At 44.3% G+C, this 15109-nt stretch overlaps 1 protein-coding gene across 1 annotated transcript; it reads left to right on the top strand.

Moving 5' to 3' along the window:
* The first annotated feature begins 946 nt into the window (after positions 1-946).
* On the top strand, positions 947-5045 carry LOC123110314 (uncharacterized). Its single transcript, XM_044530802.1, has 2 exons — positions 947-1226; positions 2225-5045. The coding sequence occupies exon 2, from the start codon at positions 2236-2238 to the stop codon at positions 4090-4092; it is 1857 nt and encodes a 618-aa protein (XP_044386737.1). The 5' UTR covers positions 947-1226; positions 2225-2235; the 3' UTR covers positions 4093-5045.
* The last annotated feature ends 10064 nt before the right edge of the window (positions 5046-15109 follow it).

Below are 15109 nucleotides of genomic sequence, written 5' to 3'. Positions count from 1 at the left end.
AGAGGAGAATCCAAGCTTGGCAAGGGCATCCATCTTGCACTCGAAGTATGGGTCATGAGCAACCACTCCCTCTCGGATATGATTGAACACATGCCTTGCCATACGAAAACGGTGACGGAATTTATCTGGCTTGAAGAGCGGGGTGTTCGCAAAGTAACAGGCATAGAGCAGGGCGTGGCCTCTCCGTCGTTCAATGTGGTCGTGAACGACCAGTGCAACCACCACAAGATCTTCATTATCCGAGGACGAATCGTTCGATGAATAAATGAAGTGGTGGTAGAAAAATTCATCTCCACTATCCATACCTTTGTGGCAAAGTGTCAAACACCTTGCGGTCGTGGTGGCAAAGAGGTCGCGATGATCACCTCGATGCAACAGGGGTGGTTGGCGGCCGGCTACTGGCCGCTCTGGAGCACTCGTCGGGAGCTGCCGTGGCCGCCGTGGTCCATAAACGTTGCCCGCGGTCGTATCCCTTCTGCCACCGGCTACGACGGCGACGGCCAAATCTCCTTCAAGCGACGGCCATAACTCCTATGAAAGCACGCGCGTGGTGGCGCCGTGGCGGCCATGTCGAGACGTGCTATGGTATGGACGGCCGGGGGTGAGCAGTGAGGAGGCGGACAGAGAATAGTGCCGGCGCCGGCGGCGGGGGAGAGCGGGTGGAGGCGTTGGAAACGAAAGAACTGCTAGTGACCCCGACAGGCAGGCCAGGAGGACAAGGGTGTGCGTCGAGGCCGTCCACACGATGTCCGTTTTACCCCAAACTCGGCACAAGTTTGGGCCGGAAATTGGTCAAAAACGGACGAAATTCGAACATTTGTCCGTTTGGGGCCGCATGTTGGGCCACGCTGTTCGTCTGTTCTATCCCAAACGAATGCACCCGGATAAGATGGGGTCGCGCGGTGGAGTTGGTCTAAGGATTGAAATATGACAGACTCAAATGCAGACTTAATTTGAGGCGTGACCGCGAGCGTTTGTGCGGATATGCAAAGTCCGGTTGTAGATGCTCTAACAGTGTTCTTGTTTAACCTTTCCTCAATCCCTCATCCCTACTCGTTGCTGCTTCTATTTTCCCATCCCCAACAAAGGTTCAGAATCGAAACGCAAGACGGCACTCCGGTTGTTGACCCCGCCGCCCGAGCTTGCTGCTGCACAACCATCGCCGCCGCCGCCGCCGCCGCCGCCGGGTCTCCCTTGTCCTGCTCACAGCTGCTCACGCCCCTCAGGTATCTCACCGTGGATCTCACTTATCTTCTGTTGATCCAATCCCCTTCCGTTTAGATCCTCGGAGAGTGAATTCCAAGAGTTCATAGCAGAGCAGTCCCACTGAACCGCCTCGTCATTAGGCAGGCCTTCAATCCTACCATGTGTTTATCAGTCACATTTCTTCTTCTTCTTATCCATATCTTATCAAATACTCCTTCCATTTCTAAATATAAGTGAGATATCAATACGGACTACAAACGGATGTATATATACATATTTTAGAGTGTAGATTTACTCATTTTGCTTCGTATGTAGATTTACTCATTTTGCTCCGTATGTAGTCCATATTTTAGAGAGTTCATAGCAGAGCAGTCCCACTGAACCCTCTTTCTTCTGCCTGGTGATTAGGCCGGCCTTCAATCCTACCACGTGTTTCATCAGCCACTTTTTTTTTTCTTCTTCTTATCCATATCTTATCAAATACTCCCTCCATTTCTAAATATAAGCCCTTTTAGAGTTTTCAATACGGACTACATACGGATGTATATAGACATATTTTAGAGTGTAGATAGACTCATGTTGCTCCATATGTAGTCCATATTTGGAATCTCTAAAAGGTCTTATATACGGAGGGAGCATATATCACACTGCTCATTAAGCAATTGGCTGCAGCTCAAGCATTGCCCTGTTTAGCTTTTCTTTCTTTTGGAAGGAGGGAGCTTTGTACATCACAAAGTTATCTTCTTGCAATCTCTCTCTTAGCAGTAATATCCAACACACGCAACCTGATGATTAGCCCCTCTCTTCATATGTTAGATTTTCACATCGACAGTTGAGGCATTGTTTGCACCTGTATTGTTGAGGCCTTGTATGTACATCAGTGGATGCTGTTTAGCTGTTTGGGCTATATTCTGTTGCATCTACACAGTGACTTCTACAATATCATTTTTATCCTACTACTCAAACTAGATTTTTCCTTGTCTCATGTTTTCCCCTCTTATCTGTTATCTCTGGTCAGAGACAATTCAAATGGAAACCAATGGGTTATCTATCAAGAGTCAGGAAATCGGGTCAAAAAGAAAGTGGGAGACTAACGCAGACCTCAGCCGCCGCTTTTGCACTAGCCAAAATGAAAGTCCATGGGAAGGCGGTGCAGCGAAGCACATCACATGCCATTCCTCTGAGTACCAAGGCCAGTCTTCGCAAGAGTGTCCTCCATGGAATTATGGTTCGCTCACTACCTCGCCAGGGAGGCAAAAAGATTTCCGTTTTTGCAGTAACCAACATAAAAGTCCATGGGAAGGCGGCACAACAGAGCACATCGCATGGCATTCCTCTTGGTACCAAGGCCACTCTTCACAAGAGTGGCCTACACGGAATGGTGCTTCGCTCACCCCCTCGCTAGGGAGGCAAAATGATTTCCGCCTTTGCAGTAACCAACATACAAGTCCATGGGAAGGCGGCACAACAGAGCACATCGCATGCCATCCCTCTTGGTACCAAGGCCACTCTTCACAAGAGTGGCCTACACGGAATGGTGGTTCACTCACCCCCTCACCAGAGAGGAATGATTTCCATGTTTCAGGAGGTCAATTCTTTCTGACATTCAACCCATACGAACAAGATGTAGAAAGTAGGTACCTTCAGGACAAAAAGAACGGGGTAATCACTTGTTTGGTCTGTGGCAAGGAAGGACATTACAGTAGTAAGTGCCGTTTCAAGGATCAAGAGCACAGAATCATTTGCACAGTCTGTGGCAAAAATGGCCACTGTAGCATGTGGTGTTGCCAGCAGAACAAGTCGGAGAATCGAGCTTGCACCCGCTGTGGAGAGATAGGGCATAGTATCAGTACACATGGTCTCAGTTGCTCAAGCTGCGACGAGCATCATGACGATGGAGAGTGCCGATTGAGCGAAGTTAAATGCTTTATTTGTGAATGTCAGGATCATTATCTTGCTCAGTGCCCCTTGAATTCAGTATTGACTGAGGCAGTTAAGGGTCAGAGAGACAACTTCCAAGCTGCTCTGCGGCTTGCACTATCAAAACAAGGCAACCCATCATCTACACCTGCCAAGTGTTCCGCAAAATCAGAAGGAAAAATACTGACCGCCAACAACTCTAGTCCAATTTGCTTTACAAGCCGTGAAGAAGGTCACTATGCCCGTATGTGTCCGCAGAAGTTCAGAGCTATATCTGGCAACATGTCAAAAGAAGTAGAAGAGAGCAGCACTATAGTTACATCCTCCAACATGTCCAAAGTATTAGAAGAACAGGACCCTGATATTGCTAAACAGTCATCAGAAATGAAGCCGGCATCGGTTGTCCATTGTGTAAGGTGTGGTCAGGAAGGGCACAGGGCCAAGAGCTGTCCAACACGGGTGTTTACATGCTACAAATGCAATGAAGAAGGCCACGCATCCAGGGATTGCCCTCAGAACCAATCATCAGAAATGAAGCCTAAATCGAATGTCCACTGTGTAACGTGTGGTGAGGATGGGCACAGGGCCAAGAGCTGTCCAACACGGGTGTTTATATGCTACAAATGCAATGAAGAAGGCCACATATCCAGGAAGTGCCCTCAGAACCAATCATCAGAAATGAAGCCTAAATCGAATGTCCACTGTGTAAGGTGTGGTGAGGAAGGGCACAGGGTCAAGAGCTGTCCAACATGGGTGTTTACATGCTATAAATGCAATGAAGAAGGCCACACATCCCAGAATTGCCCTCAGAACCAATCAGCAGAAAGGAAGCCTAAATCGAATGTCCACTGTGTTAGTTGTGGTCAGGAAGGGCACATGGCCAAGAGCTGTCCAACACGAGTGTTTACATGCTTCAAATGCAATGAAGAAGGCCACATAGCCAAGAATTGCCCTCAGAAGCGTTAAGACCGCCACACCGAGAGCTGTCGGTAAAGCAAACAGTGCCACACACTATACATGTCGTTACATATTCAATCACGCCGAGAAGCAGCTGGTGAAGAGATTTTGACACTGAGATACAACCAAGGAAGCTCGCAAAGTTACTCACTGAGCTGAGCCAGACCTCCACCTTTGACCAAGAAGTTGTTGCAGAGTTACTCACGCCGAGAAGCAGCTGGTGAAGAGCTTTTTCTTGTGATATTCTAGCTGTTGAAAGTTTTCAAGGATCTGTCTATTTATGATATGTGTTTTAGAATGTCCTTTTCTATGAAGTTGGTGGTGCCAATTGAAGATCTGATGAAAAGACATTCCCAAGACTGCGTTCACAACTGCCGGACTGTGCAAGTTACTGGCATGTTCCTTGGTTTAATAAATGCTTATCCATACTAAATGAACTGGATGAAGTGTAAGGAATACATCTGGGTAAGTTGCGGCAATATTCTGTAATATCTGAAGAATGCATAGAACATCTGAGTTAGTACTGGAAAGTTTCGTAAACACCATGAGTTGGTACTGGAAAAGTTGTGGAACCATTTAAATGCTGAGTTCATCAAGTGCGAAGTCTGAATGATGGTAAGTTGGCTTCTTAGGACAAGATATGTCTGCAGAAGGAGTTGCATTGATACTTGGGAATGCCAAGATTTACCTGTTTTTTTTTTTTTTGAAAGACGTGTTGGTGATTTCGAAATAGTTGTAACCCTGGGGCTCTTCTGATAGAGGACCTAGTTACGTTTTTTGGCAGGAGCACACATAACAAACTTAGGCAGATGAAGTCTTAACACCAGTGCTGGCAGACTAAATGTTTACTAGTTCTGCATTAACTAATGACCTTCATTTGCTGGAATTACATTCTTTCAAATGAATACTCTGCATAAGTGTTATTGGTATTAAAATACATACTGCTCTTGTCTTCTGAAAGATCCGAAAGAAGCTCTCCATTTAACCTTTACATAACCATGCATTTTGAATAATGACTTGGCTAAGAGGAAAAGTTACCCACTGATGCTCAGTACATGGATGCTCGATTGCTGGAACATATATAATGTTGATTCCTAGTTATATTGCGGTTAATTTGTCGAGCTGCACTTTACGGCCCTTGATCTGAAGTGACTACATAATGATATAATCATAGAACTCCAATCTAACTGAAAACATGGAAATCCTACATTGTGCTTGTATATATGAGTTATCCATAGTTTCATTGCCTGTTTTAGTCAAAGAAGTTTGAATATTGGTCTGAGAAATGTAGAAGTAGAGTACAGCCTGTTAGTTAGCAGCTTTTGCTCATAAACCGCCAGATTTTGACAGCTTGTAAATTGTGGCTGTTACCTTGTAATCTACTAATTTAGGTATAGAATGTTTCCAAAGGATGGAGTGTGTTTGAACAAGCTGAACCAACATTTGAACACATTGCCTGGGCAAACTAGGTGTGTCGACTACTTTGAAATGTTCGACACTGATCCGGATCTATGGATTGCGGCAGCGGTGATGTAGTTTGCGGGAGCAGCATCATGCTGGCTTTCCTCTGTTCAACATAAGTTCGTTAGAGCATCATGGGAGGATTTCTGTCCTCCTGTGCTTCATCGCTTTGGGCGAAATCAACATCGCCTTCAGTAGACTGGATCTGTCGAAGAATACATTGGACAGTTTTCTGAACTTATGGACCAGTTGCCAGCCAATGATCCTGATCCTGATATGCTTCATTGTATGACTAGATTTTTAAATGGTTTAAAATACAATGTTCGTGTGATTGTTGTTGTTCAAAGGCCGGCCGATTCAGATGCTGCGTATCCTATTGCTGTTGTGCAAGAGGAGATGGAGGAGTTTGATGCTGACTTTTATTCGCCCAATCGTCGGTCCAGTGTTACTTCTTCATCTTATTGTCAGAGCAAGAAAGCCAGCACTCGAATTCCTGGATAGCCAAAGAGAAATGACAATTTCAAGAGCAGCCCTGTTGGAGATGACAAGCTGGCAACATTGAAGGCTTACCGAAGAGCAAAGGGATTTGCTTCATCTGTGGCGAAGTGCAGTACTACTGTTCAGTTGCATATTGTCCAAGAAATACTTGAATTCTATTCAGTTGACAATGCTGATTGTGAGGGCAGCAATATTGAACTTAGGTTTTGTCAGCAGAGGCGCAAACAACAAATGGTGCCATTCGCGTAGATTGTCAGATAGCTGAGCATATAGTGGACTCTGGCAGTTCTCATTCCTTGGTCAGTGCTCGCTTGGCAACAGAACTAGTAGGACAAGAGCCACTACCTAAGATGCAAAAGGTCCGTATAGCTGGTGGTGGGCATCTACTTTCATATTCCTCGCTGTAAATGGACTGCGCTCAAATGGTCATGAATTCCAGTATGATTTTAAGGCGTTGCCTCTGCAATACTACGATGGTATTATTGTTGGAAATATGCCGTAGGGGAAACAATATAGTCATTACTATATTTCCATGTTGATGGATCTATTTTGTACGCATTTTTGGAGCTCATTTGTCACATATTATCTTTGTATGTCATGTCCTACTGAGCCAATTACATGTCCATTATGCATGCTTCTCCGTTTATACACTTTTCATTGTGAGCATTACATAATTTGTGGTTTTTATAGTTTTCTTTGTTTATTGTGTCTATAGGTGAGAAATCATGGACAAAGCACGATGAAAAGGTCTAGATTGAGATTAGAAAAGGAGGACCTTCAGGTGCCAGACTTGCACATTTTGGAGTGTCAAGTATGACATTTTGCAAAGTGCTCAATTTGAATATCCAACACTACAGGTGCATCGGCATCGTTCATACAAATCTAATAAATCCACAAACGTCAAAATTTGAGTTCGTATGAAGAAATGCCGGCAGATTCGCCAAAGGAGTCCAAAGCAGAAGACAATCTTCGCGAGCGGGAAGTTGACAGCTTCAGTCCACACGAACCAACACGCAGAAGAAGCATTGTATCAGGGCACCACCAGTTTGAAAACATCACCTCTCTTGCCGGCGATCGAGAGAGAGGAAAATCTGGCATGGACCTGACCACTGACGAATATCTGCAGTAGCAGCACCGCCGGCGCAATGCTCCTGTAAAAGCTCCAAGACTCCATAGGGATGCCGGAGCGTGCATCACCGCGGCGGCGAAGCTAGAGTAGAAAACAAACCACAAGGCAGCGGTCGCCGCCATGCCTGCCTCGGTTGGAAAACCTGTTTCCAGATCCACCGACGACTTTCGCACCCAAGCCACAGGGAAGAGATCCGGAGCACCTTTATTCAGCGCCACCGCCACAACCGTCGAAACCAAAACAACAGACCACATAAAACCTAGCCCTAACCTATCCACACGCCATGAATAAGATGAGAAGGTTCCCCCATCGTCCCGCTGCCGGAGCGGCTGACAGAGAGCGATGGCACATGAGTCGCCTCCCCTTCACGACAAACAAAGAGAAGGGGAAGGAAGACGGTTCCCATGTCGAATCTTAGCCCATCAAATATCTTTGATTGCAAGCTTGTGCTATGTGGGACGATGTTTCAGCCAATATTTCTTCACCGATTTTATAGATCTTGCTTCAAGCTGTGAGTGACTAGTGTGATTTTTAAAGCCTGGTACCACAAAGTGTTTAAAGGTGACCCTTTTATTTACCGTTGGTTCGAATTCAAATGCAATTTTTACTCCGACAGGCTGCATACAATTAAAGAAAGTAGAAGACTAGTATGATTTTATTTTAATTTTTTAGTAATCGTTCTACATCCAATTGTTTTTTGCATTATAATTGTCTTTACATTAAATTCATTTAAAATAGTAAAGAAGTTTTTACTTTTTTATTCTTTTGTGATGCTAGATGCTCACGTGCGTGAAGTCCATGCCAAATTTCATGGAGTTTGGACATTTTAGTAGCTCTCAGCAAAAAAGATAAATTTTGGAGCCGTAAGAAAGTGTACTGTTTTGACCGAATTTTTCTTTTTTGCCTGAGCTCCTCAGATGTCCAAACAAATTGAAATTTGGCATGGACATCACGTATTGGAACATCTTCCATCTAAAAAGTTTCAGAATTTTTTAATTTGTTTATTTTTTTTTAATTTACTGTTCGCCTGGTGCAGATGAGCCTTGACACCGAATTGAATATCCGTATTGAAGCCCAATTCAGGCTCATAATCCGAACCAACCCAGGGTTTACCTTAGGGCATCTCCAATGCTAGACTCTTTTTTTTTTAGGATAATGCTAGACTCTTAGGATACGCGCTAATGGATTAAAAAATAAATATTGTCAACCAAAAAATATTGTAGCGCTTTGTCGCCCAACGCTGAGCGCTAATTAGGCGCCAACTAGCGGGAAAACCGGTCGTAGAATCTGTCGCTACACAACACGGCTTAAACTCGTACAAAGGCAAAAAAAAAAAAAAACGCGTACAAAGGAAAGAAAGGGCTAAGCGCCCGATACCTGTTTTTGCGTCGATGACGGGCTAACTACCAATCGGGTGGGATTCTGATCCTAGCGCCCATGCTAAGCACCAGGCGTTGGACATGCCCTTACTATTTCTTAAAAGAAGAAAACAGATTTGCTATTTCACATTAGATGTGAAATACTATCTCACATCTAAGTTTTTCACCCTTGAATTTGTTTTGTCTGGCCTGCAAAAAAAGAAAGAATTTCTTTTGTCTTTTTGTTTTGGGTGAAGAATTTGTTTTGTCTGATCTCATGATTTTGTTCGTGTCCGGGGGTGCGCTGTTGCAGCCTCCTACGTTGTAGCGTGCCATAACGTGCTGGCTCATGTGTGTGCCGGCGTGTTTGTTCTTTTTAGGGCATGTCCAACACTGGACGCTTATACAGGGGACGAGACTTGCCTGCTCCTCACGTGTGTGTCCATCCGTGCTTCTGCATATGTGGCATGATTTAATTAGAATAAAATAAGGCCCGGCCCCACCCCTTAAAATCAAGGGGGAGATGATTAGATTAGAAAAAAAAAGAAAAAAAAATAATCATAGGATGAAGTGGGAGTATGGATGGGAGCATGGGGAGGGAGCAGGCAAGCCGGATCCCTTATACAGACGCCAGGATCATTATCCCATCAAGTTTCCGGTTGATTAGCGGTTGGACCGTCAAATCCCAGTGTCAAGTGCGGCATCGACGCAAAGGCTGGCATCCGATGCTTGGCCCTTTTCTTGGCTAAACCAAGCGCCCCTGATTGCGTAATTAGGCTATGGAGTCAGCGCCCTGCACTCGGAGCTAGGGCGCTTAGGAATTTTCTATTTTATGGTATTTATTTATTTTCCTTCATAAGCGTCTCGTTAAGAGTCCAGCATTGGACATGCCCTTAGTCTCTTGCTTAACTTTCTTGATTTACTGCAATCGCATAGATAGAAATTCTTTTTCTTTTCAGTTGTAGGTGGGATCCGGTCATTTTTGTTCCAGTTACGTCCATCCTCTACTCATAACTAGGCTTGATTTTTTTGTTCCAGATCCAAGTCCGTCCTCGACTTGCAACTGGTGTCTGATCTTTTTTTGTCCCAGTTGCAAGTCTACTCTCGATTCGCAACTGGAGTCTGATCTATTTTATCATAGTTGCAAGTTCGCCCTCAACTCGTAACTAGTATCTGACGTTTTTTGTTCTAGTTACAAGTCCACCGTTGACTTGTAACTGAGGCCGATTTTTTTCTTCTAGTTACAAGTCCTCCCTCGACTCGCAATTGGGGTTCAACTTTTTTTTGTCCCAGTTGCAATCCCACCCACGAGTCGTAACTAGGACCTCACATTTTTTTGTCCTAGTTGCAAGTCCACCCTCAACTTGCAACCGGGAGTTCAACATTTTTTTTATCCCAGTTGCAAGTCCACCTTCGAGTCGCAACTAGGGCCCAGCATTTTCTCTCGGTTGTAATTACACTCTCGGCTCGCAATTGGGCCCTGATATTTTTTGTCCTAATTGCAAGTCCACACTTGACTCATAACTAGGGTCGGACCTTTTGTGTCCAAGTTGGAAGTCGACCATCGATTCATAACTAGGGGCCAACTTTTTTTGTCCTAGTTGCACGTCCACCTCGACTCGCAACTAGGGCTCAATCTACTTTTATCCAAGTTGTAAGTCCACCATCGACTTGCAACTAGGGCTCAACCTTTTTTAACCGAGTTGCAAGTCCACCCTCGACTCGCATCTGAGGCTCAACCTTGTTTATCCGAGTTGCAAGTCCACCCTCGATTCGTAACCGGGGTCCAACCTTGTTTGTTCGAGTTGCATAACCATCCTTGACTCGCAACTAGGGCCCAACCTTTTTCCCGAGTTGGAAGTCCACCCTCGACTCGCAACTGGGGCCCAACCTTGTTTGTTCGAGTTGCATGTCCACCCTCGACTCGCATCTAGGTCCCAACCTTTTTCCCGAGTTGGAAGTCCACCGTCGACTCGCAACCGGGGCCCGAGTTTTTTAGTCCTATTGCAAGTCCACCCTAGATTCCCAACTGGGGCCGACCTTTTTTGTCCCAGTTGCAAGTCCACCGTCGACTCGCAACTGGGGCTCCACCTTTTCTTGTCCCAGTTGCAATTCCACCATCGACTCGCAACTGGGGCCCAACCTTTTTTGTCCCAGTTGCAAGTCCAAACTCGACTCAACTGAGGCCTGACCTTTTTTTAGTCTCGATTGCATGTTCACCCTCGACTCACCACTGGGGGTCCGACCTTCTTTTGTCCCGGTTGTAAGTCTACCCTTGACAGCAAACAAACTATAGATGAGCCGGGCCAAGTAGATAGGATTTTTTTTGTTTTCTTCATGTTTTTCTTATTTTACTCATTTTTCTTCATTGGGTTTCCTCTTCTTTCAATTTTTCTATTTTTCAAAAATTGATCTCATGTTTTTCCTTTTTTCTGATTCTTTTTTATATACTCAGAAGTTCATATTCCAAAATTCGTTAATTTATTCATTTTTCTAAATTGTTCGTGTTTATCAAATATTTTTTTGAAATGTGTTCATTTTTTCAAAAATTGTTTGCGAGTTATAAAAGTGTTCATGTTTTTTCGAAACAACTACGGGCCCAGATGCAGGTCCACCCTCAACTCGTAACTAGACCCGTAGTTTATTTCATCTCAGTTGCAAGCCCATCCTTGACTTGCAACCGGGCCTATGTTTTGTGTTTTATCCCAGTTGCAAGTTCACATTGACTCGCAACTGGGCCCCTAGTAGTTTCATATTAATTGCAAGTCGATCTTTGACTCATAACCGGACTCATAGTTTCATAGTTTTCTCTTTTTTTTGGTTTTTCCTGTTGACTTTTCATTCTTTTTTCTACTTTAATTACCTTTTTTCTGTTTTAAAATTTCTGAACCTTTTTTTTTCAAAATTATGAATATTTTTCAAATCATGAATATTTTAGAAATTTATGAACATATTTTCTGAATCTGCGAGCAAATTTGAAATCATGAATATTTTTTCTAATCCATGAACATTTTCTGAATGCACAATCAATTGTTTAGTACGTGTTTTAAAACAATTCGGTTTAATTAAAGATATCTTCATTGTGTATAATTTAAAAAGTTCATCACATATAAAAAAATTCACTGTATATTGCAAAAAAAATTAGTGCGTAGTCAGAAATGATCTTCATATAATAAAACATTGTTCACCGTATAAAATAGTTTTGGTATTCGTTAATATTTTTTATAATTTGAAAAAAATATGCAAATTTGTGAACATGTTTTTGGATATATGTTATGATCAAACTTTGTTCCTTACTGAAATCAATTATAAAATAAGAGTGAAAACGCAAAAATCAGAAGGCGAAAAAATGTTGGTAACCTAGAAGCTAGCGATAAGAGACGTGCTTGTAAATGTATAACAAACAGACGCAAAAGCTAACAAATCGATGTTAGCACTAGTGATCAGTTTTTTTTTCCAGAAAAAGCTAGCGATTAGATTTTTTGACGGGTAGCTAGCGACCAGATTTACGTATGGGCTGGCCACCAAGGCGGACGCAGGCCGAGCTGGTTTTAGTCTTGTATTTTGGGCTTTGACAAATTAAAATCAAACAAACAGAACAAACAACGAAAAAATGACTTAGATGTATCTCACATCTAGATGTGATATAGAGATGACCTTCCCTCTGGTTAGGGTTTACCTTCCCTCGGCGTCGATTTTTCGCCGTTGTTGAGATCGAGCTTGTTCCTTCCCAACGATCGGGGGGAGGGGATCATCCAGGGCTGCTCTACCCCGTCCTGGTCTTCCCTTCTCACGGGCGGCTAGGGTTAGGGTTCTGACGTTTGTGCAATACCTGGTGAGATAGATCGGGCAAGGGAATCTGAAGATGGAGGCGGGAGCTACAGGAGGTCCAGCTGATGCTGGCGCTTCCTCATCCGCTACGGAGATCGAGAAGTTGATGGAGGAGTTGGGTCTCCAGGAAGATGACATGGACGATGTCGTGGTAGATGAGGATGCAGTTCCTCAACACGCGACCAGGTGGATGGCTGTTGCAAGGGTTCATATCGATAAACCCTACAATCAGGTGTAGTTTTTAAGGAATATGAGGTCTGCGTGGGATCTGGCTCAACAGGTGAATTTCAAGCCACTTGAATCAAATCTGTACACAATGCAATTTCAGTGACTGGGCGACTAGGGGAGGGTGATGCATGACGGTCCCTGGAACTTTAGGGGCAACATAGTGGTCATAACTCCCTATGATGGTGTAACCCAACCCTCCAAGGTGAAGCTTGACACGCTGGATATATGGATCCAGATACATGACGTCCCAACTTTGTATGCACATCTGGTGCCCTCGCTAGCGGCTAAGGTGGGTGAAGTTTTGTTTACTAAAACTGCTTCTCAAGATTTCATGGGAAATTTTTACCGCGTTTTGGTTCGTATCAACGTCTATAAGCCTTTGAAGAATGTTGTGTCACTAGTACGAGACAACAAGAGGCAAATATACAGGGTGAAATATGAGCGGCTGCCGGATTGGTGCGCAGTATGTGGCCACCTAGGTCATGTTTTCAAAGAACATGGGGATGGTGTGCACCCCAAGTCAGCGCTAGTCTTTAAGGATCTCCGAGCCTCCTGGACAATGCGAGCAGGCCGGGGACTTGGAGGAGCCAGAGGGCACCGGGGAGGACGGAGAGGAGGAAAGTCAGGAGGAAACATGAATGCTGGCAAGGAGGATCTCGGGGATACAGGGTTTGGTTCACATAAAGATGAAGATGTTGACATGATTCAGGGAGATTAAATCAGAAAGAGGTCGGAGGCTGATCTTCGGTCTAACTCAAACAGGGCACCAGTCCTGCTCAGTGCGGCACCACAACAATATGATCTTGCTATTGTTCCAGTTGGCACGAGTGTTGCTAGTCCACCCCCTCAGAGAGAGCCGAAGAGGACCAGAAAAGAAGAAGGGGAAATAAACAACCCTGGCACCGTTGTGAAGAATTTGGCGGGCTCCTTCGAGGGGCACCGCCGAGCCCAGTGAGTACATTATGTTGGAACTGTCGCGGAGTGGGCAACGCCGCAACAGTTCAAGAGCTTCGCGAGTTCGCGAGGAAGTTTGCCCCTACCCTCTTGTGCATTGTTGAACACAAATAAAAGGAGCTAGGGTAGAAAATTTAGCAAGTTCTTCGGGATATGATTGTTCTTATGCAGTGGATAGTCAAGGTAGAAGTGGAGGAATAGGACTTTTTTGGAACAATGAAATAAAGATTGATATTTCGGGTTATTCGTGTTATCATCTTGATGTTTCTGTTAAAGAAGAAGGGCACAATTTATGGAGGCTGACATGCTGAAAGGGCTAGTTATCGACTAGAGGGGGGTGAATAGGCGATTTTTATGAAAGTCTTCAAAACATGGGAGTTTCAAAGACAAACAATAGAAATGACACTATTCATATGCAGCGGAAGGTAGACTACACTAAGCAAGCCATAGTCAAGTATTCAATGAAGTGAAAGCACAAAGACTATTAGCAGCTAGGTAGTATGGATCAGGATGGAAGATAGTATGAAGCCAATTAGAACAAGTAGTCACACAGTGAAGTCAAACAGATAATGCAAGCAGGCAATGACTTCACGAAGACAAACTATAAGTAAAGAGAAGTGAGAGATAGAACCAGTAGCTTCGGGAGGACAGAGATTTGTTTGACCAGTTCCAGTTGTTGTGACAACTGTACGTCTGGTTAGGGAGGCTGAGATTCAACTTAGAAGACCATGTCTTCACCTTATTCCCCTTGAGCTAAGGACACCTAGTCCCCGCCCAATCACTCTGGTAAGTCTTCAAGGTAGACTTCCAAACCTTCACAGACTTTGTTCACCGACAATCCACAATGACTCTTGGATGCTCAGAACGTGATGCCTAACCGGCTGGAGGATTCACAGTCCTCAAGTGTAACTGTCTTCAGATCACATGGACAGAAAGACTTCAGTGATGCCAAACACTCTTTGGGCTCTGGGTGGTTTGGGCTTTGTCCTTGCAATGATTCTATCTTAGAAGCTTCGGAGGTGGGTTGCTCTCAAACAACAAAAGGCGTGTACTAACTCTAAGCAACCACCAATTTATGGTGTAGGGGGCGGGCTATTTATAGCCACTGGGCAACCCGACCTGATTTGTCCGAAATGACCCTGGGTCACTAAGGAACTGACACGTGTCAAAACGATCAGATTTCAAACACACGCGGCAGCTTGACTTGAGCTACAAGTAAAGCTGACTCATCCGACTCTGGATAAGATTTGCTCTCATTGTCTTTGCTCGAAGACATAGGATTTGGTTGAGCATCACTTCAGTCACTCTGACTTTGTTCACTTGGACCCCACTTAACAGTACGATGGTTCCTATGACTCAACAAAGAAGAAAAGGAGACAACGAAACAACTAAGTCTCACGCTCCATAGTCTTCATGCGATGTCTTCTCATGTCATAGTCTTCAACGTGAATAGCTTCACAGACCACCATTGTCTTCAATGTCTTCACACATTTTTAGGGGTCATCTCCGGTAGGTAAACCGAATCAATGAGGGACTACTACCTATGTTATCCTGCAATTCTCACAAA

The sequence above is a fragment of the Triticum aestivum genome, chromosome 5B, assembly GCF_018294505.1.
Source record: "Triticum aestivum cultivar Chinese Spring chromosome 5B, IWGSC CS RefSeq v2.1, whole genome shotgun sequence".
In the NCBI taxonomy this organism is placed as follows: Eukaryota; Viridiplantae; Streptophyta; class Magnoliopsida; order Poales; family Poaceae; genus Triticum; species Triticum aestivum.
The sequence above is the reverse complement of the archived record's forward strand: the minus strand, read 5'-3'. Positions and strand labels throughout refer to the sequence as shown.

Excerpts from the sequence above, each read along its gene's own strand:
- LOC123110314 (XM_044530802.1), top strand. The coding sequence starts at position 2,236 with ATGGAAACCAATGGGTTATCTATCAAGAGTCAGGAAATCGGGTCAAAA.